General features: G+C 37.5%; 1 protein-coding gene across 1 annotated transcript in view; it reads right to left on the reverse strand.

Moving 5' to 3' along the window:
• Positions 1–21,626, reverse strand: part of MCU (mitochondrial calcium uniporter) — a 237,261-nt gene that overhangs the window by 64,420 nt on the left and 151,215 nt on the right. Inside the window, exon 2 of the mRNA XM_049854829.1 lies at positions 3,594–3,663. Within this exon, the coding sequence (XP_049710786.1) occupies positions 3,594–3,663 (70 nt within the window). The remainder of the gene's footprint in view (positions 1–3,593; positions 3,664–21,626) is intronic.

The raw sequence follows: 21,626 nt of genomic DNA on the forward strand, positions 1-21,626 counted from the left end.
CTGAGGGTTTGAGAAGTTAACTTACCTTGCCTAAGCTTATAAGGCTGGTAAGTGGTGGAAACGGGATGCAAACATAGGTCTGCTTGAATCCAGAGCTCTTAATCTCTACGCACAATGGCTCTCATGTAAGGAAACATGGATATGGCCATGTGCATGTGCACCTGGGTACAATGTACCCAAAGGGGTTCTTATGTTGGGGTCCATGAGTCCAGAGATTCCACGGTTTGGCTTGAAGAAGCCTATGATCACTATGAAATTGTATGTAAATTTCCCTTTGTGTATATATGATTTTTTCTAGAGGAGACATCTAGAGCTTTCATTAGATCTCAAAAGTACATGTGATACAAAAAAGATCAAGAACCTGCTAGATACATGGGACTGCCATGAGTCAGAATCGACCTGACGGCAACAACTAACAAGGCTGCTTTAGTAGGGAGGTTAAATATTAATGATAATTTATTTATTCTGTATTAGTTAACGCAGTAAGAAATCACTGAGATACCTAGTTATAGATACACGATACCACAATTATATAATGTGATATTTTAGACTTTGTATTTTTTAAACCAGCCATTAAAAACCCTATAGAGCCTAGTTCTACTCTGACACACATGCGGTCACCATGAGTCATAATCAGGTTGATGGCAACTGAAAAAAACAAAACAAAAACCAAAAGAAAAACAACAACAACAAAAGATCAAGCCCTCATTGGATACTGACTATGGCTTGGCGGTTACCACAAACAGTGAATGGTGTCACTGTGGCTAAGCTATCTATTGACGTACCTGTGTATGAAGCAGACTTTTCTCATGCTATACTGATCTAAGGTAGAATTAATTTAGAGGTACAAAGTAAGAAAGATGTATAACTTGGCGGTAGTAAGGACACTGAGGAGTCCTGGTGTCACACTAGTTAAGCCAAAGGTCGATGGTTCAACCCACCAGCTGCTCAGCAGAAAGATGTGGCAAGCTGCTTTTGTAAAGATTAAAAACCCATTGCTGTCAAGTTGATTCTGACTCAGAGAGACCCTACAGGACAGAGCAGAACTGCCCCATAGGGTTTCCAAGGCTGTAAATCTTTCTGCAAGCAGACTGCCACATATTCCTCCCACTGAGCAGCTGGTGGGGTCGAACTGCTGACCTTTTGGTTAGCAGCTGAGTGCGTAACCACTGCGCCACCAGGGCTCCTTCCGTAAAGTTACAGCCTTGGAAACTCTATGGGCAGTTCTATCCTGTCCTATAGGGTTGCTATGAGTCAGTATTAACTCGATGGCAACAGGGTTTATTGGCAGAAATACTGGGAGACCCTCATTTTTTTTTCAAGTTGGTGTCCTTTCAGCTTTTGTAAAAAAGTAATTGTCTTTAACCCCTTATGTAACATAGGGACAACCTAGCAGCATTTATGTCCTGGATAACATTCAGTCAGGTGCCCCAGTACAACTGCATCATTGTTAAATTATTGCAAGACTTCCATAAAGATAGGTATACAGAATAATAGTCACTGCATTAAATAGTAAAATTAATAATATAAATTTCTATATGAATTCATTAATTCAAATTAACTGCCACTGACCATCATAAACAACCATTGGTACATGAGTCTTCTGTTGTAACATGACTTAGTTATGCTGAATATATATAGTTTATTGATATATATTGATAAAGACTGCATATGTAACAATTTCAGACAATATTAAAAGGCTAAAATTTTTTTGAATGAAATGCTATTACTTCAGCAAAAGCTGAGAGAGGATTCAGCACTATAAACAACATTTTTTACATTGACACAAATCTTCTCTTTATTAAAATTACCTAGTGATGTCACCCAGCAGTGGTAATGGGGGAAGATGATGGGAGCTGGGAGTTGTGCTGATATAAATGTGGACAGCCCCCATTTGGCTGCTTAGTGGACCAAGGCAGTGTCAGGGGTAAGAGTGTTACCCATCCATTGCTTTGGAAGGGCCTAAGGACTAAATATGAGCCCTGATGACCCAGTGGTCAAAAGCTCAGCTGCTAACCAAAAGGTCGGCAGTTTGATCCACCAGCTGCTTCTTAGAAGCCCCATTGGGGTAGTTTTACCCTGTCATACACGGTCACCATGAGTCGGAACCAACTCAATGGCAAAGGGTTTGGTTTTATTTTGGTAAGGACTAAATGGAGTAGGTAGCATGGGCAAGTGGCATTATGTCCATGTGGGAAGTGTTGGCATCTGGGTACATAATGAATCTTGACTGGGGCAACACACCTATCTGCCCTCTGGCCCCAATGAGACAATGAATGCTGCTTTTTAATTTTTCATTTCTATATTAATTTATATTACTTAATCAGTTAGTTACGTCTCTAAAAAAAACAGGAAAAAGAAATCCAGCTAACATTTTCCTCGTTTTGCTTCTGGTCTGCTTTCCCTTTCAACCTTCCCATACTACAAGTGAGTAACTACAGTGAATATTCCTCTAACTTTAGAGGATTTAGCAAATACCAGTACACTCTCTATATATTCGGATAACTGAACAGCTTTTTTTTTGGGGGGGGGGGGTCTAATACCGCAAATATCTATATTGATTAAATACAAGGGATTGTAGGATTTTCATGCTTCATCTTTTGGGGTTTCTTCAGTGTTAGAGGCCCTTGCAAATTTACAGGGTGTTCTTTCGACAGTTGCTGTGCCTATGAATTAATGTCTAAAAGGCTGAAATAAGAGTTCTATTAAACAGAAATATATTTAACAGGCAACTCTAAGCCAGGCAAACCAAACTGAGAATGTGTGATATCAGGTAAGAGAAATGACAAAGAGAATAACGAACAGATCAACCTCTACTACTGGAAAAACAAGCAAAGCTTAGCTCCTGCTGCCAGGGTGTAGCATCACAGACTGCATGTGCTCCCCAAACATCTGTTTATCCCTTCCCACATCAAAGAAGAATACGGCAGCCCTGAGCCCAAGGGAAGAAAAACAAGCAAGGGTAGGAGGCCCCAGGCTTTGAACTGCTTCTGTCTAGGCTCTGATGCCACCAAGGTGCTGGAGTGTTTGATCACAATCTCTAACGTGAAGACCCAGTGGTTAGGAAATGCCAAACACAGTGCTTCTGTGATCTTCATACTGTGTCCCCGGTTCTAAAGCATAAATGAAAAGACTAGAGAGTAATATTCCATGACCTATGACTTGAAGGGTCTATTAGTTTTTCTTCCTGACTTCTCCTCTAGATTCACTAGTGTATAATCAATCCTTATGCAAATCTTATTTCCCTCCTTTGCCCTCTCTTCTCTTTCTGACTTCCAAGTGTTCCTTAGTGAAAGAGTATGGTTTATGAATGTATATGTTAGTTAGAGAACGGGAAACACTGGGCTAAGGAAAAAAACCCCAAAACAAAAAAAACCCACTGGACATAATAAGGAAACCCTGGTGACGTAGTGGTTAAGAGCTATGGCTACTAAGCAAAAGGTCGATAGTTCGAATCCAGCAGGTGCTCCTTAGAAATCCTACAGGGCATTCTACTCTGTTCTACAGGGTTGCTATGAGTCAGAATCAACTCTATGGCAACGGGCTTGGTTTGGTTTGGTTTAGACATAAAAAATTGATTTGCCAAAACTCACCATCAGAGGGCACAACAGTACTGCAATAAACAACTCCCAAATTCTGCCAGGAAGAAAGCCTCTGGTGCACCTAGAATATTCAAAAAGATACATTTACTGTCAGGACAGAACAACAAATGTTATATACATATGCAAGTATATATAATGAATAACAGCTTTTTGATTACTTCCAAAACTGACTGCCGTCAAGTCGATTCCGACTCATAGTGACCCTATAGGACAGAGTAGAACTGCCCTGTAGAGTTTCCAAGTTTGATTACTTAAGTAATTCATATTCTTTGTAGAAAAGTTAAAAAATACAGATAAAAGAAAGTAAAAAATCTTGAACATTTTGCTATGTTTTCAAGATTACATACAAACAACTCAGAAAAGGAGGGTGAGAATGGTCGCACACCTTCAAGAACGTAATCAATGTCACTGAATTGTACATGTAGAAATTGTTGAATTGGTGTATGTTTTGCTGTGTATATTCTCAACAATAAAAATTTTTAAAAATCACTGAAAAATAAATTACAAACACGTTTATAGACACAAATGTTATATTAAACAAAATTAGAGTTATACTACATAAATTGTTTTTTCATATTATTATTAAAAAAATATTGATTTTATGTACTATCAGGTCCAAACTTTCTTGCTTCTTATTCCTCCTGCTCAGTTTCAAATCTACGTTTTCTTCCTCTCTTTCACTAGGTATAAGGTGGCTATTAAGTATCACGAATTCCGCTGTTATTGGGTCTGTTATCTGACTTTTTTCTTTACTCTGCCTTTTTTTTTAAACTTTGGACTGGCAACTTCACTGCTTGAGTCCCAATCACTATCTTTTTCTGAGTGTTAGCAAGAAATCACTCACATGTCTATCTGCTTTTGCCATTTCCTCAGAGTAATGTCACTGTGGAACCAGTTTTGGAATTCAGGTTTTCACAATTAAAATATATTTCAGAAAGAGTGCTGAATATGTTAGCGACTTGCCAAATGCTTAATTCATACCTTCGTACCTTTTACTTTCCCAGTATCAAACGAGGGGGAAGAAAGGAAGGCATTTGCTGACTGAAAACCAACGTGTTAGCCTCAAAACATTATATTTCACTCCCTCACTCCGTGACAACACATTCCTTACTTAACACAGCAATGCCCGTGACAGACAGAGCCTTCAAGTGAACATAGTTAAACCCACATCCTTCCATTTAAGAGAGCATGCAGGAATGTGAGACTGACACCTATAAAAACGTAAATAAATCATTTAAACTACTTGAGGCTTAATTCACAGCTGATCATGGCACACTAACGCTGTCCTTTGAGAATCTCTGAGTTAGTGTACACAACATTTGCCAATCCTTTCTGTAGAGCATTGCCTCTGTAGTTTTGGGATAATTCACTTTCTCAAAGCCCTTCCAAGATGACTTCTATAACAACACTGGTAATTACAAAACATTATTTGTTAAGTGTTCACGAACACACAGAAGTCTTTTTCTTTTTTTAACCTCTAGTAACTTATAGTCTAATAAGGCCAGCATGCACAAAATTTTGTTCTTGCCTTTTTCCCCTAAAACATGGCAGCAACAACAACAAAACAAAAAACAAACAGGGGAGTATACATGGCCAAGATCAAAAAGACAATGCTGTTCTAAACTGTATCCCACGACTCCCCTAGATTGAATATATTTGATTGCTCAAATTTTGTATTCTTAAGATATCACAGAAGATAGAAAGCTTTCAATTAATAAATACCTGACAGACTGCTGAAAGGTCAAAAAATATGTCAAGAAGTTAAAAGTAAAAAAGTCAGCAAAATATTCAGGCAGAATATTATTATTTTTATAATTATATTACATATTATATAATTATAAATTAGATAATTATATTTTATAACTATAATATTATTCACACATTTAAATCTCATAGGCAGAGAGCAAGATTAAGGCTAAGAATGTAAATATTCAGAATGTGCAGAAATCATCAGAGAAAGGGTAGGTCAGTCTGTGGGTAACCTAGCTCCCAAGCGAACAAAGTCATTTGGTGCCATCACTCACTGCCTCTTGAAAAGGAAGGTTTATACTTTTGGTACAAGACAGTCCATAGCTTTGATAAGCAAGTAGAGAAGCTCTAGGAAAGCAGGGGCTTGTAGTTAAAGTAAAGGGAAGTGTAACATTTGTCCTGGTATTACAATCATTTCCTTTAATCTTAACCCCAGGAGAAGAAAAATGCTAACGCTATCAATTTAGAGGAAACCCTGGTGGCATAGTGGTTAAGCGCTACAGCTGCTAATCAAGAGGTTGGCAGTTCGAATCCGCCAGGTGCTCCTTGGAAACTCTATGGTGCAGTTCTCCTCTGTCCTATAGGGTCACTATGCGTCAGAATTGACTCGACGGCAGTGGGTTTGTTTTTGTATAAATTTAGAGTAAGAACACAAACACTGTTAACTTTATTTCCCCACTTCAGAAGATTCTAGCCAACCAAAAAATCAAACTTCAGTACTGTTTCATGCCCTCAGAGAAAAGTATTAAATTCAGGTCAAAACTTACTTTAGAATCCTTTACTATCTATCATAAATTTTGCAACTTCACCTTTCATAGTTCAGAAGAACTCAGCAGTATATTCCTGCCAGCAACTTAAGAAGCCTGTCAAGTCTAAATAACCTGTCAATATCTCCAAAATATTCATAGCCAATTAGACAAAAAGGAAATGAAAAGGCTATTTCCTTATAACCTTAGTTTCCTTTATTTAGGAAAATCTCAGCCTAACCTAATTTCATTAGGAAATACCCATTAACTATATCAAACTACACTAAAGTATACCACCATATTAAGTATACTAAGGTATACTACATTACCTATATCAAACTTTACTATATTAACTACATACATGAACTACTGTGTATATCAATCAGCATTAGATGGAATAACTGTATTTACATATTTGTTCGTGGCTAAAATCTCGTTATAAAATGCCTCACTATACCATGGAAGTTTAGATTTGTCAAATTATATCCCCTTGTTATATATCCTTTAGTATAACATCAAATGCTTATAAAAATGGATCCTTTCAATACATGTTCCAAAAGTTTCTTTTTTGAGACCAGAAAACTCATGTTTAAGCAATTTTACCAAACTTATCTCCAAAATCCAGCGCTCATAAGCATGCTGTGATTAGAAGTGTAAACTATTTCAGTTGATCTAAAGCAAGTCACACCTGTAACTGCTTCTGAACTTGCGATCAGTTTTCTCCATATCCTTGGTTTAATAAAATTATTGAAGCATTACGTCAGTGATAATTCTTCGCTACTTCTAACCTATCAAAATACTAAAATAAGCACTATGGCTTCAGCCGTGGGGATCAGAGATCGGGGGAAAACCTTGCTGTTAGAAGACTTGGGCCCCAGTTTCACAACCTGAATTGCAACCCCTAAGCCTCAGTTTCCCCATCTGTTAAATTAAGGATACCGACCACAAAATTGACTGCTTCACAGTTGATTTAAGGATAAGTGAAATATGTGACACCCGAATGCCTACCAAAATGTAAGATAATCAGAAGTATCAACTTCTCAAGAGAAACTTTCAGTCTTTTCAACGGATTGACTCGTACTGCAAAGAATTTTCTATGTATAATGCATTTCAAAAGCTACAACAATCTCTAAACAAACAATATTATACAATATAAACACCTTAAAATATTAAAGGTAAAAACTTGAGTTTTTAAAGGAATTTCTTCAGCTAGCACCACAAAAGGACATTTAAGGGGTATATTTTATTCCTCTTTCAATAACTCACCAAGGGAACAAAGTTTCTAACATAGTTTAAGTGAAGGAAATATTTATATTTTATGAGTTAAATTACATATTATAATTTAATATTAGAGATTTATTTTCCCCTTGAGTATATTATTTAAAGTTGTTTACATTTGATTATAACATGGGCCAACATTTTCCTCACTAGAATACATTGCTAATACATAATAGAAGTCATGATTCAATTTATATACACTTAATTTTCAAGAGAATTTCAGATCTATAAAACAAGGCAAGCATCTTTCATTTTGTTGCATCTTTCAATATCAGTTTTCTAATTAGGTTATCAAATCTAGCCCTCAAATAACCCATAAGTTTATTTAAAAATTAATGATACTTGTACATCTAACTCACAGTTCTTTGTGAGGATCAAGTGAGATTATGTATATAAAAGCATACAAGGTAAGACCTTAGCCATAAAGTCTTCACTACTGCTGATCTAGCAATGGTTTAAAATAATCACATCTCAAACCTAAACTAAAACTAATTGTACATCGTATTGTGCAATGTGTTATGAATTGATGACGCATCACCTTTTTTATATTAATAAATACAAATACTTACCTATTAACTGAAAACAAGAAATTCTCATTAAAGCCAAAAATTCTTATATTAGGTGTAGAACATCAGGTTCTAAGATTGAAAAAATTAATGATATGTCTAGCATATCAGTATTTATGAATTAAGATAGACGGGAGGTGCAGTGGTTAAGCGCTCGGTTGGCAGTTTGAACCCACCAGCCGCACCTCTGGTCAAAGATGTGGCAGTCTGCTTCCATAAAGATTACAACCTTGGAAACCCCACCGGACAGTTCTACTCTGTCCTGTAGGGTCACTATGAGTCAGATAGACTTGACGGCAATGGGTTTTTTGTTTTTGGTGTAAATTAATTTACTTGATAAATAATGTTACTATTTTAGATTCTGACATTAACCCCAAATAACAACCTATGGTTGACACTGTTCATGAACCAGAGTCTGATATCCACTGTTATGGACTGAATTGTGTTCCCTCCACAAAATGTGCTGGAATCTTAACCCCTATATCTGTGGATGCAATTCCATCTGGGAACAGATTTTCTTTGTTGTCTTAATGAGGCCATAATCACTGAAGGGTGAGTCCTGAACCTAATCACCTTGGAGTTATAAAAAGAGATTAAAAAAAAAAAATTTTTTTTTTTTTTTTTAGGCGCAGAGATAAGCAAGCACAAACAGGGAATGACGGATGCCACGTGAAGATCCATGGAACTGAGGAACGCTGGAAGAGACAAGGATTTCCTCCAGGGCCAACAGAGGGAGCCTTCCCTTAGAGCTCGTGTCCTGAATTCGGACCTCTAGCCTCCTGAACAGTGAAAAAATAAATGTCTCTTCTTCAAAGCCATCCACTTGTGGCATTCCTGTTACAGGAGCAACAGGAAACTAAGACTTCTACAAAAATTTCATTGTGTAGTCTATATCCCTCTTACTTGAGTCAATCCTATACCAACATTTAGAATGTATCTATACCCTGATGGTTGCTACATTTTGCTTGATGGATGAACTTTTACTCTCCTGGGTCTCATGACAGATACATTAATGATAGTAGAGCAAGACATTTCTGCTTTTATTGACAACCTACCGTCTCCACAGAGAAAGGGGAAATTCTTCATTTCATTCATTTCCTGCTACTGTATTTATTAAGAACCTAGTAGTCATAAGGAATGGAGTCCCTGACTGGTGCAAAGGGTTAACACACTTGACCGTTAACCGAAAGGTTGGAGGCTTGAGTCCACCCAGAGATGCCTCAGAAGAAAGGTCTGAAAATCTACTTCCAAAAAATCAGCCCTGAAAACCCTATGGAGCACAGCTCTACTCTGACACGCTGGTTTCACCGTGAGTCGGAATCAACTCCAGGACTACTGGTTTTGTCATAAGGAAAAGTGAAAATTGTGCCTAGTGCCTCTTTTTCATCTTATCTTTTTTTTTTTAAACAATTTTTTGTCCAACATTTTATTAAGAAACTTCTCAAACTACAGCAAAGTAGAAGGAATTTCAAAATGAACACCCTTATACCCATCACCAAAAGAGCCCCGGTGGCACAGTGGTAAAGTGCTCGGCTGCTAACCAAAAGGTCAGCGGTTTGAACCCACCACCCACTCCATGGGTAAGATGTGGCAGTATGCTTTTGTAAAGATTACAGCCTTGAAACTCTATGGGGTAGCTCTACTCTGTCCTATTGGGTCACTATGAGTTGGAATTGACTCGACAGCAATGGGTTTGGTTTTATGCCTATTACCAAAATTTTATGTAATATTTTATGTTATCACATATCTATCCCTCTATTTCACAAACAATTTTAATTCCTGTTAACTTCTTTTATCATTTTAAATGTATTACATTTTCCAACTTCATTTTCTATACAACTTTCCCTGTACTGATCTTAAGATTGTGTCCATACTTTCACTTTTCGTTTGTCACATCATATTGTAATTATCTGTTTAGATGTCAGGGTAATGATCACTGAGAAGACTGCATTCATTTCTTTACATATTGGGACACCAGGAGAAAGTAGATCTCAATATATATTTACTTGAGTTGACTTTGTCTTCTTTCTTATTCATCAATATCTTTGATAAGCTTTCTAACCACGCTTTGTGTTCCAGCTTCCCCCTGGAAATTATTACCGATTCATTGTTTTACTGCTAAATTATTCTGAGAAATATGGAAGTATTTATGATTTCTATAAGCATTTTGGGATATATATTCAGAGTGTAAATTTTTTCATATGTATTTTTAATGGTTATTTTATTTCTGGCTGCTGTTAGCTTAAACACATTCCATGTTGTGTTGAGATAGCTATGAAATACGTTGCTAATTTATTATATTTTTAAACAATAAAAAACCCAAATGCAAAATCCTGACTTCCGACAGTTAAAAAAAAAAAAGCCTGAGTTTAATTTTAAAGGGCTTACTATGCCATAAAACCTAGCTTTTGTACCTTTCAACCATCATTTGTACAATTCAAAGCAGCATATATAGTTTTAGATACACGGGAATGAAACCAGAATGCCAGCTTCATGAGTGGGAACTCTAAGTATTTCTTAAACAAATAAACGTTGTTGTTGTTGTCAGGTGCTGTTGAGTTGGTTCTGACTCATAGCAACCCTATGCACAAAAGAACTAAACACTGCCCGGTCCTGAGCCATCCTTACAATCGTCATTATGCTTGAGTTCATTGTTGTAGCCAGTGTGTCAATTCAAGCCACTTCGTTGAGGGTCTTCCTCTTTTCTGCTGACCCTGTACTCTGCCAAGCATGATGTCCCTCTCCAGAGACTGATCCCTCCTGACATGTCCAAAGTATGTAAGATGCAGTCTCGCCATCCTTGCTTCTAAGGGTCATCCTGGTTGTACTTCTTCTAAGACAGATTTGTTCGTTCTTTTGGCAGACCATGGTATTCAATATTCTTCGCCAACACCACAATTCAAAGGCGTCAATTCTTCTTCGGTCTTCCTTATTCATTGTTCAGCTTTCACATGCATATGATGTGATTGAAAATACCATGGCTCGGGTCAGGTGCACCCTTAGTCTTCAAGGTGACATCTTTGCTCTTCAACACTTTAAACAGGTCCTTTGCAGCAGATTTACCTAATGCAACGCGTCTTTTGATATCTTGACTGCTGCTTCCATGGCTGTTGATTGTGGATCCAAGTAAAATGAAATCCTTGACAACTTCAATCTTTTCTCCATTTATCATGATGTTGCTCATTGGTCCAGTTGTGAGAATTTTTGTTTTCTTTATGTTGAGGTGTAATCCATACTGAAGGCTGTGGTCTTTGATTTTCATTACTAAGTGCTTCAAGTCCTCTTCGCTTTCAGCAAGCAAGGTTGTATCATCCGCATAATGCAGGTTGTTAATGAGTCTTCCTCCAATCTTGATGCCCCGTTCTTCTTCATGTAGTCCAGCTTCTCATATTATTTGCTCAGCATACAGACTGAATAGGTATGGTGAAAGGATACAACCCTGACACACACCTTTCCTGACTTTAAACCATGCAGTATCCTCTTGTTCTGTTCCAACAACTGCCTCCTGATCTATGTAAAGGTTCCTCATGAGCACAATTAAGTGTCCCAGGATTCCATTCCTTCGCAGTGTTATCCATAGTTTGTTAGGATCCACACAGTCGAATGCCTTTGCATAGTCAATAAAGCACAGGTAAACATCCTTCTGGTATTCTCTGCTTTCAGCCAGGATCCATCTGACATCAGCAATGATATCCCTGGTTCCACGTCCTCTTCTGAAACCGGCCTGAATTTCTGGCAGTTCCCTGTCGATATACTGCTGCAGTCGTTTTTGAATGATCTTCAGCAAAATATTGCTTGCATGTGAAATTAATGATATTGTTCTATGATTTCCACGTTCGATTGGATCACCTTTCTTGGGAATAGGCATAAATATGGATCTCTTCCAGTCAGTTGGCCAGGAAGCTGTCTTCCATATTCTTGGCATAGACGAGTGAGCACCTCCAGTGCTGCATCTGTTTGTTGAAACATCTCAATTAATATTCCATCAATTCCTGGAGCCTTGTTTTCGCCAATGCCTTCAGAGCAGCTTGGACGGCTTCCTTCAGTACCATTGGTTCCTGATTATATGCTACCTCTTGAAATGGTTGAAAATCGACTAATTCTTTTAGGTATAATTGGTATAATTGAGAGTAAAAACAGAATTTCATTCATTCGCTCTTTTTGATCCAGAGTTCACTCTGGTTGCAATTATTTTTATGGTCTGAATTCACATTTCCTTCCTGAGAGCCATTAAAATCTGTGGAATCTCAAGGTTTGCTGATGTTTACATATTGGGAAATTGTAAGTTAATACGTTGAGAGAAAACTCCCTTCTGTGAAGTGGTATAAAAGTTAGGAAGATACAAAAGACTTTTCCAAATATTTTATTTTTCTTGATTGTGAGCAATCAGTGTTACTTACACTATTTTCTATACTTTATATAACTGAATTATTTCATATTACTTTTTAAAAGTATTTTTTTTTTCTACTTTGCTGATACTTGGGGACTATGAGAATCCTGTGCTTGTTCTAGGTGCCTGGTACTCAAATTGTAGTCCAGGGACCTGCAGCATCAGTGTCACCTGGGAGCTTAGTAGAAATGCAGAGTCTCCAGCCCCACCCCAGACTTAGTGAATCAGAATCTGCATTTTAACAAGACCCCTAGGAAATGTGTATGCACATTAAAGTCTGAGAAGCGCTGCTATAGTTCATCCAAATGAGATTCACGGGGGTAGGTGCAGTATTCTTAGATCCTTTATCTTTCTTTCTCATTTAGCAAGACTCCCAACAGAAATAACTAGGGCTCACGGGGAGGCAATATGTCATATCAGAAAGAACACTGTATTGAGAGTTTGAAAAGCAAGATTCCAGTCTCATCTCTAGTTTTGTGACCTTGGACCTTAGGTCTCCTCATCTGTAAAATGAATGGGTTACACAAAATACATCGTAGCCCTTTCATCTCTGTAAGTCTATAACCCGCTGCCGTCAAGTCAATTCCGTAAGTCTATAGATTTATGAAAATAAATACCAACACATTCTTTCCTAACACATATGACACACATTACAGGGTAAGTAGTTTTGGAAAATGGTTCAACTATGGTATATATGATAGATCAAGAAACCGGGTCTATTTAAAGTTATAAAGGCTTTGTTCACTGGTTATTTTATATTTCTTCAGGTTTAAAAATCAACCTCTTTCGTTTTCACACTTGATTTCTGGTAGATGCACAGTGGTGAGTAACTGGGGAAGTGGGTGGTTGCTATTAATAACTGCCCTCACTGCTTCCTTTGTTCTTGAATGCTAATAAAACTCAGGTAATAGACAGGACTCAGAAAAAAGTAAAATCAGATTCTGTATTTTGTAAAAGAATAAGAGAATGTTCATGTTCTTAGGAAATACACAGCTGAACTATTTAGAGGTAAAGGATTCTGATGTCTGACAGTGTCAAATGGATCAGGAAATAAGTAATTAATACAGCATGCGTGTGTGTATATATACATGTATGTGTGTAGAAACAAAGCAAGTGTGGCAAAATATTACTAGTTTATGAATACAGGTGAAGGGTACAAGATTGTACATTGTACTCTTTCTGCAATTGTTTTTTCTAGATTTGAAATATTTCAAAATAAAAAGTTGAGGGAGAAAAAAATTAACATAAATATGATGCCTACTGATCTCAAAATGCCCGGTTGTATTCCTCTCCAACAGGAATAGCATAACAACAACAAATCCACCTTCAGCTAATTGCAGATTTGAAAACATTCACAAGCCCTCTTTGTCTTTAACACACTGGCCTCATACGAATGCACAGATTTTTAAAAATTATTTCAATTCTTTATCCCTGGCCTGCTCAGCAAAGAATTGGAGGCAACTACAACAAAAACACGTACCATAAAATAGTAGTAAATTAAAAAAAATTCTGAAATAGAAATAAAAAGTCAAGGTCAAGAAAGATACAAATAGAAAACAAAGATGGGGAAAAAAGAATATGAGGCTCATCAAGACCTTCATAATTGTTATAAAAGCTCTACATTTGGCACTAAACCTCTATGGTAGGCAGAATAACGGCCCCCCAAAGATGTCCATGTTCAAATTCCTGGACCCTGTGAATATGTTAGGTTACATGGCAAAGGAGAATTAAGGTTGCTAGTCAGCTGATTTTTTTTTTTTATGCTGTTCATCCAGGTGGTCCCAGTGTTTTCACAGTCTCTAAAAGACTCCTAAGAAGATGTGACTATGGAGAACCAGAGACATGGCAGTCAAGAAGGACTCTGAGAAGGAGCCGGCCCAGTGTTGTTGGAAACAAGGGCCATGAGCCAAGGAAAACGGGCAGCCTCTAGGAACTGGAAAAGGCAAGAAAGAAGATTTTCCCCCAGAGCCTCCAGGAGGGAGTGAGCTTTGCTGCCGCCCTGATTTTAGCCAGGTGAGACTCATATTGGGTTTCTAGTCTATCAAACCATAAGATAAAAAATTCACGTGTTTTAAATCACTATGTTTGTGGTCATTTGTTGCTGCAGCAATAGGAAACTAATACAACCTCCTAGCCCCCCAAAACAGACAACACAATCAGTGATAATTCTCACTTATGGAAGGGAAAAAGCATAACCATTTGTCAGGAAAGGCAAAATACTCTCTAGCACTAAGTTCTAAAAGAAATTTCTGACTCAGAGCTTTATACAGAAGTACCAACTGATACTGGCTACTGGGTTCCCAATAATATTCTGGATATTCGATTAAATAAGGGATTTCATAGGATTGTTTCTTATATCATCCTTTGACAAAAGATAAAAACATCTTTATCATGTTAAAATACAATTGAATAAAGTCAATCTCTGAGGGGATAAAATAATATAAACCAAGAATGAGAGCCTTTTGCAGGGTCAGTTTGATTTCAAAAGATTAGAATTTAGACTAGCATAAAAATTATGCACTATTAAATATGATAATTCATAGTTAATTTAGATACAGGAATCACTGCTTCTCCTAGAGAGGAGTAATGATCATGAGGAAGTTAGAATGTTAACAAAAATGGAATAATGCTTTAGAGAGGAGGCGAAATCAATTTCAGTTGGCAGAACAGACACTGAGTCTAGGAACAGAATTGGAGGTTGCAAAATTCAAGTCCTGGTCTCAATATAAATACTGAGCTATTACAGGCAGGTTACTGTGTGGAACCTAGCATCATGTCACTATTCGGGGGGGGGGGGGGGGGAATTAAACCAGAAAAGAAACACATACAGGATGTGGTAGGGAATTACTGACCAAAATATTATGAAATTTTATGTTATTATCAGTTAAATAATCCTAGCCAAATGGCTGAATTAGAAAGCCAAAAGGAGACCTACTTCATCATTTCCCAGGAATTCCATTATGCTCCGTGTTCAAAGCAAAGCTGGAGTAACTGTGACAAGTTGATTGCCTAAATGTTCGCCCTCCAGCTAAGCATGAGGTCAAAAGTAAAAGTGAGAGGTACCAGAAATATTTATCTCATTCCAGCAATTAAGCTATCCAGTTCACGAGTACAGCTTGTCTAGTAGGAGAATGAGAAAAATTACTACAAATCAAACCTAATAGTTCCTATAGTATATGGCACATAGTACCTTATTTTTTTGTGACAAAATTCTGTACAAATGTTAGCAAGTGATAGCAACAAAAACACAAGATATGTAAATGTATATTATACACAGGCAGGTGCACATACATACTCTAGAGCACATATAAAATATTCCTTGAAGCACAAAGGTAAGGTAAATGGATCACATCTTTTGAAAGATTCTAATTGGTAAAAGGTATCCATTTCAAACATGATTATTATTTCCTGTTGTGTAACAGATATATACCATTCAACTTCCCAGAATAAATGGTACACACTTTCCCCTTAGAACTCTTCAAGGGGGAAAAATTTTCTCTTGGGTCAACAATGCTATCTCATTATATTTTTCAACACGTTACTATTTAGTCACTGGAAACCCTGGTGGCATAGTGGTTAAGTGCTACGGCTGCTAACCAAGAGGTCGGCAGTTTGAATCCGCCGGGTGCTCCTTGGAAACTCTATGGGGCAGTTCTACTCTGTCCTATAGAGTCGCTTTGAGTCAGAATCAACTCGTACAGCACTAGGTTTGGGTTTTTTGGTTTTATTTAGTCACTGAAAGAAAACTCACTCGTAACTATGCCAGGTATATAACCCATTATAAGTTTGAAAAAGTAGTTGCAAGGTAAATCCTATCTGCTTTCCTGCTTCACGTCATTTTACTACGTACTTCGAACTGTATCTAAAATGTAATATGTATATACACATAAATGACATATTAGAGTTCAGAGGGTTGAAGATGAAGGAAAAGCCCACTGACATAATTAATCTAATTCTTCTGCTTTTCAAAACATCGAGAAAATGGGGGTAGAAATTGCTTAACATTTGTGAATTTACTCTTGAAATTCTGATGTAAAATACCTCAAAACATAAAACACTCCAACCACTAAGATAATTGTTTCTGCAAGAAAAAGCCCATTTAGATTCTCCTAAGTATTTCAGGACACAGACTGTACTATTTAAATAGCTGCGTGTTGGAGCACCTATAGAATCTTTTACCAGGTCTTTTATTAATCAGGTCTGCAAAACGTCTGGCCTAGGCTTTTCAAGGAATGTAGGAGTAATGAAATTTTTTTCAAAGACTGGGGATCTGTTCTACATTAAAGGAGATAAAATGAAATAACAATTAAATGCAATGCATGATCCTTGACTAAATTCTGAATGAAAAGAAAAGCAAATAAATAACATTATTGGGACAACTGGATAAATTTGACTACGGACTCTATCAGTTAATAGCATTGTATCAATATTAAGTTTCTTGAGTGTAATAACTTGTACCTTGGTTATATGTAGAAGAATGACCTTGTCCTTAGAAGATACATGCCAAGCTTTTTATGGATGAAGTGTCAATGTGGTCTCAAAAGGTTCAGTTTAAAAAAAAAAAGTACAGACATATGCAAAATGTTAACAAACAATGAATCTAGGTAAAGGGAATTTGGAAGTCCATTGTACTATTATGTTTTCTGTATACTTGAAATTTTTTTCATAAAAAGTTAGGAAGAAAAAGATTAATTAAAAATCCAAAAATGTTAAAGTTAAGGCTACCAGGGAGTTGCAAGTGCTAAATACTTAGAATATTGTAAGCTCCTTGAATCTAAGAACTTGCCTCTCTGACCTCCTCTTACATGTATCTTTAGTGAGTAGGCAGGCATCTGTGATGACTATTTAACATGTTGGAGTGGAGGGGGAATGGTGGGAAATAAAGTAGCAACAATTAATGAAAGGACTAACAACTTGTATCTTAATCCTGTGTGTGTGTGTGTGTGTCTGTCTGTCTGCCTTAACTCTTACCTAAAACTTCTACCTAAACATCAGATTCTTAATTTGGGGATACACTGCTGACTACTACGTCAATACCCCAAAGCTAATCTAAGCAGGGGAGAGGGAAAGTAATATATTCATTTATTATAAAGGTCAAGTAGGAGCTGCCAGAGTAATGGTAAGCTATTCTCTCCGTCAAAAACATTTCACAATACCTAAGTGGTTAAGAGCTATGGCTACTAAAGAAAACGTCAGCAGTTCAAATTCACCAGCCACTCCCTGGAAACCCCATGGGGCAGTTCTGCTCTGTCCTATAGGGTCACTATGAGTTGGAATCCACTCAATGGCAACGGGTTCAAGAGGAGATCTAATGGTGACAGGCTGCCATTGGTTTGGGAGATCTACCCCTGCCCCACTACCCTCCAATGGGAGGGGCCGGCTCAGCAGTGTTTCCTTTAGTGCTTACATATGAAACACAACGTTAGTTCCTAAGGCCTGTTTTTTTTGTTGTTGTTAAATAAATAAGCATTCAAGTATCACAGGTTTCAAACATATAAAAGAGAGGGAGGTTTGTGTATATGCCTAACAAAAAGTGTTTTCTTTCTTTTTTTTTTTTCTATTGCTACTCCCTTCTTACCAAAATTGTCAGACTTCCTGTGAAAGCTACTTCTTCAAATTAGCTCTTTAATCAAACTATGTATGGCTTGCAAGTCAAAAAGCCTCCCCTGGCTCATTTCGACTGGTCTAAGTAGTGAAAACTGATTGACCTAAATCTCTCTCTGCTGCAGTTTTTTTTTTTTTTAATAATTTTTATTGAACTTTAAGTCAACGTTTACAAATCAAGTCAGTCTGTCACATATAAGCTTATATACACCTTACTCCACACTCCCACTTACTCTCCCCCTAATGAGTCAGCCCTTCCAGTCTCTCCTTTCGTGACAATTTTGCCAGTTTCTAACCCTCTCTACCCTCCTATCTCCCCTCCAGACAGGAGATGCCAGCACGTCTCAAGTGTCCACCTGATACAAGTAGCTCACTCTTCATCAGCATCTCTCTCCTACCCATTGTCCAGTCCCTTCCATGTCTGATGAGTTGTCTTTGGGAATGGTTCCTGTCCTGGGCCAACAGAAGTTTTGGGGACCATGATCGCCGGGATTCCTCTAGTGTCAGTCAGACCATTAAGTCTGGTCTTTTTATGAGAATTTGGGGACTGCATCCCACTGATGTCCTGCTCCCTCAGGGGTTCTCTGTTGTGCTCCCTGTCAGGGCAGTCATCAGTTGTGGCCGGGCACCATCTAGTTCTTCTGGTCTCAGGATGATGTAAGACTCTGGTTCATGTGGCCCTTTCTGTCTTTTGGGCTCATAGTTGTCGTGTGACCTTAGTGTTCTTGTTCTTCATTCTCCGTTGATCCAGGTGGGTTGAGACCAATTGACACATCTAGATGGCTGCTTGTTAGCATTTAAGACCCCAGACGCCATATTTCAAAGTGGGATGCAGAATGTTTTCATAATAGTATTATTTTGCCAATTGACTTAGAAGTTCCCCTAAGCCATAGTCTCCAAACCCCCACCCTTGCTCCAGTGACCTTTGAAGCATTCAGTTTATCCTGGAAACTTCTTTGCTTTTGGTCCAGTCCATTTGAGCTTACCTTCCCTGTACTGAGTATTGTCCTTCCATTCACCTAAAATAGTTCTTATCTACTAATTAATCAGGAAATAACCCTTTCCCACCCTCCCTCCCTCCCCCCGTCGTAACCACAAAAGTATGTGTTCTTCTCAGTTTATACTATTTCTCAAGATCTTATAATAGTGGTCTTATACAATATTTGTCCTTTTGCCTCTGACTAATTTCACTCAGCATAATGTCTTCCAGGTTCCTCCATGTTATGAAGTGTTTCACAGATTCGTCACTGTTCTTTATCGATGTGTACTATTCCATTGAGTGAATATACCATAATTTCTTTAACCATTCATCTGTTGATGGACACCTTGGTTGCTTCCAGCTTTTTGCTATTGTAAATAGAGCTGCAATAAACATGGATGTGCATGTATCTGTTCGTGTGAAGGCTCTTATTTCTCTAGGGTATATTCCAAGGAGAGGGATTTTTGGGTTGTATGGTAGTTCTATTTCTAACTTTTTAAGAAAACGCCAGATAGATTTCCAAAGTGGTTGTACCATTTTACATTCCCACCAGCAGTGTATAAGAGTTCCAATCTCTCCACAGCCTCTCCAACATCTATTATTTTGTTTTTTGGATTAATGCCAACCTTGTTGGAGTGAGATGGAATCTCATCGTAGTTTTAATTTGCATTTCTCTAATGGCTAATGATCGAGAGCATTTTCTCATGTATCTGTTAGCTGCCTGAATATCTTCTTTAGTGAAGTGCGTGTTCATATCCTTTGCCCACTTCTTGATTGGGTTGTTTGTCTTTTTGTGGTTGAGTTTTAACAGAATCCTATAGCTTTTAGAGATCAGGCGCTGGTCTGAGATGTCATAACTGAAAATTCTTTCCCGATCTGTAGGTGGTCTTTTTACTCTTTTGGTGAAGTTTTATAGATGAGCATAGGTGTTTGATTTTTAGGAGCTCCCAGTTATCTGGTTTCTCTTTGTCATTTTTGGTAATATTTTGTATTCTGTTTATGCCTTGTATTAGGGCTCCTAACATTGTCCCTATTTTTTCTTCCATGAGCTTTATCGTTTTAGTCTTTATGTTTAGGTCTTTGATCCACTTGGAGTTAGTTTTTGTGCACGGTGTGAGGTATGGGTCCTGTTTCATTTTTTTGCAAATGGATATCTAGTTATGCCAGCACCATTTGTTAAAAAGACTATCTTTTCCCCAATTAACTGATACTGGGCCTTTGTCAAATATCAGCTGTTCATATGTGGATGGATTTATATCGGGGTTCTCAATTCTGTTCCATTGGTCTATATCCCGGTTGTTGTACCAGTACCAGGCTGTTTTGACTACTGTGGCTGTATAATAGGTTCTAAAATCAGGTAGAGTGAGGCCTCCCACTTTCTTCTTCTTTTTCAGTAATGCTTTACTTATCCGAGGCTTCTTTCCCTTCCATATGAAGTTGGTGATTTGTTTCTCCATCACATTAAAAAATATCATTGGAATTTGGATCAGAAGTGCATTGTGTGTATAGATGGCTTTTGGTAGAATAGACATTTTTACTATGTTAAGTCTTCCTATCCATGAGCAAGGTACGTTTTTCCACTTAAGTAGGTCCTTTTTAGTTTCTTGCGGTAGTACTTTGTAGTTTTCTTTGTACAGATCTTTTACATCTTTGGTAAGATTTATTCCTAAGTATTTTATCTTCTTGGGAACTACTGTGAATGGTATTGATTTGGTGATTTCCTCTTCGATGTTCTTTTTGTTGATGTAGAGGAATCCTAGTGATTTTTGTATGTTTATCTTACAACCTGAGACTCTGCCAAACTCTTCTATTAGTTTCAGTAGTTTTCTGGAGGATTCCTTACGGTTTTCTGTGTATAAGATCATGTCATCTGCAAATAGAGATAATTTTACCTCCTCCTTGCCAATCGGATGCCCTTTATTTCTTTGTCTAGCCTAATTGCTCTGGCTAGGACCTCCAGCACAATGTTGAATAAGAGCTGTGATAAAGGACATCCTTATCTGGTTCCCGTTCTCAAGGGAAATGCTTTCAGGCTCTCTCCATTTAGAGTGATGTTGGCTGTTGGCTTTGTATAGATGCCCTTTATTATGTTGAGGAATTTTCCTTCAATTCCTATTTTGCTGAGAGTTTTTATCATAAATGGGTGTTGGACTTTGTCAAATGCCTTTTCTGCATCAATTGATAAGATCATGTGGTTTTTGTCTTTTGTTTTATTTATATGGTGGATTACATTAATGGTTTTTCTAGTATTAAACCAGCCTTGCATATCTGGTATAAATCCCACGTGGTCGTGGTGGATTATTTTTTTGATATGTTGTTGAATTCTATTGGCTAGAATTTTGTTGAGGATTTTTGCATCTATGTTCATGAGGGATATAGGTCTGTAATTTTCTTTTTTTGTGATGTCCTTACCTGGTTTTGGTATCAGGGAGACGGTGGCTTCATAGAATGAGTTAGGTAGTATTCCGTCATTTTCTATGCTTTGAAATACCTTTAGTAGTAGTGGTGTTAACTCTTCTCTGAAAGTTTGGTAGAACTCTGCAGTAAAGCCATCCGGGCCAGGGCTTTTTTTTGTTGGGAGTTTGTTGATTACCCTTTCAATCTCTTTTTTTGTTATGGGTCTATTTAGTTGTTCTACTTCTGATTTTGTTAGTTTAGGTAGGTAGTGTTTTTCTAGGAATTCATCCATTTCTTCAAGGTTTGCAAATTTGT

This window comes from Elephas maximus, chromosome 16, assembly GCF_024166365.1.
Source record: "Elephas maximus indicus isolate mEleMax1 chromosome 16, mEleMax1 primary haplotype, whole genome shotgun sequence".
In the NCBI taxonomy this organism is placed as follows: Eukaryota; Metazoa; Chordata; class Mammalia; order Proboscidea; family Elephantidae; genus Elephas; species Elephas maximus.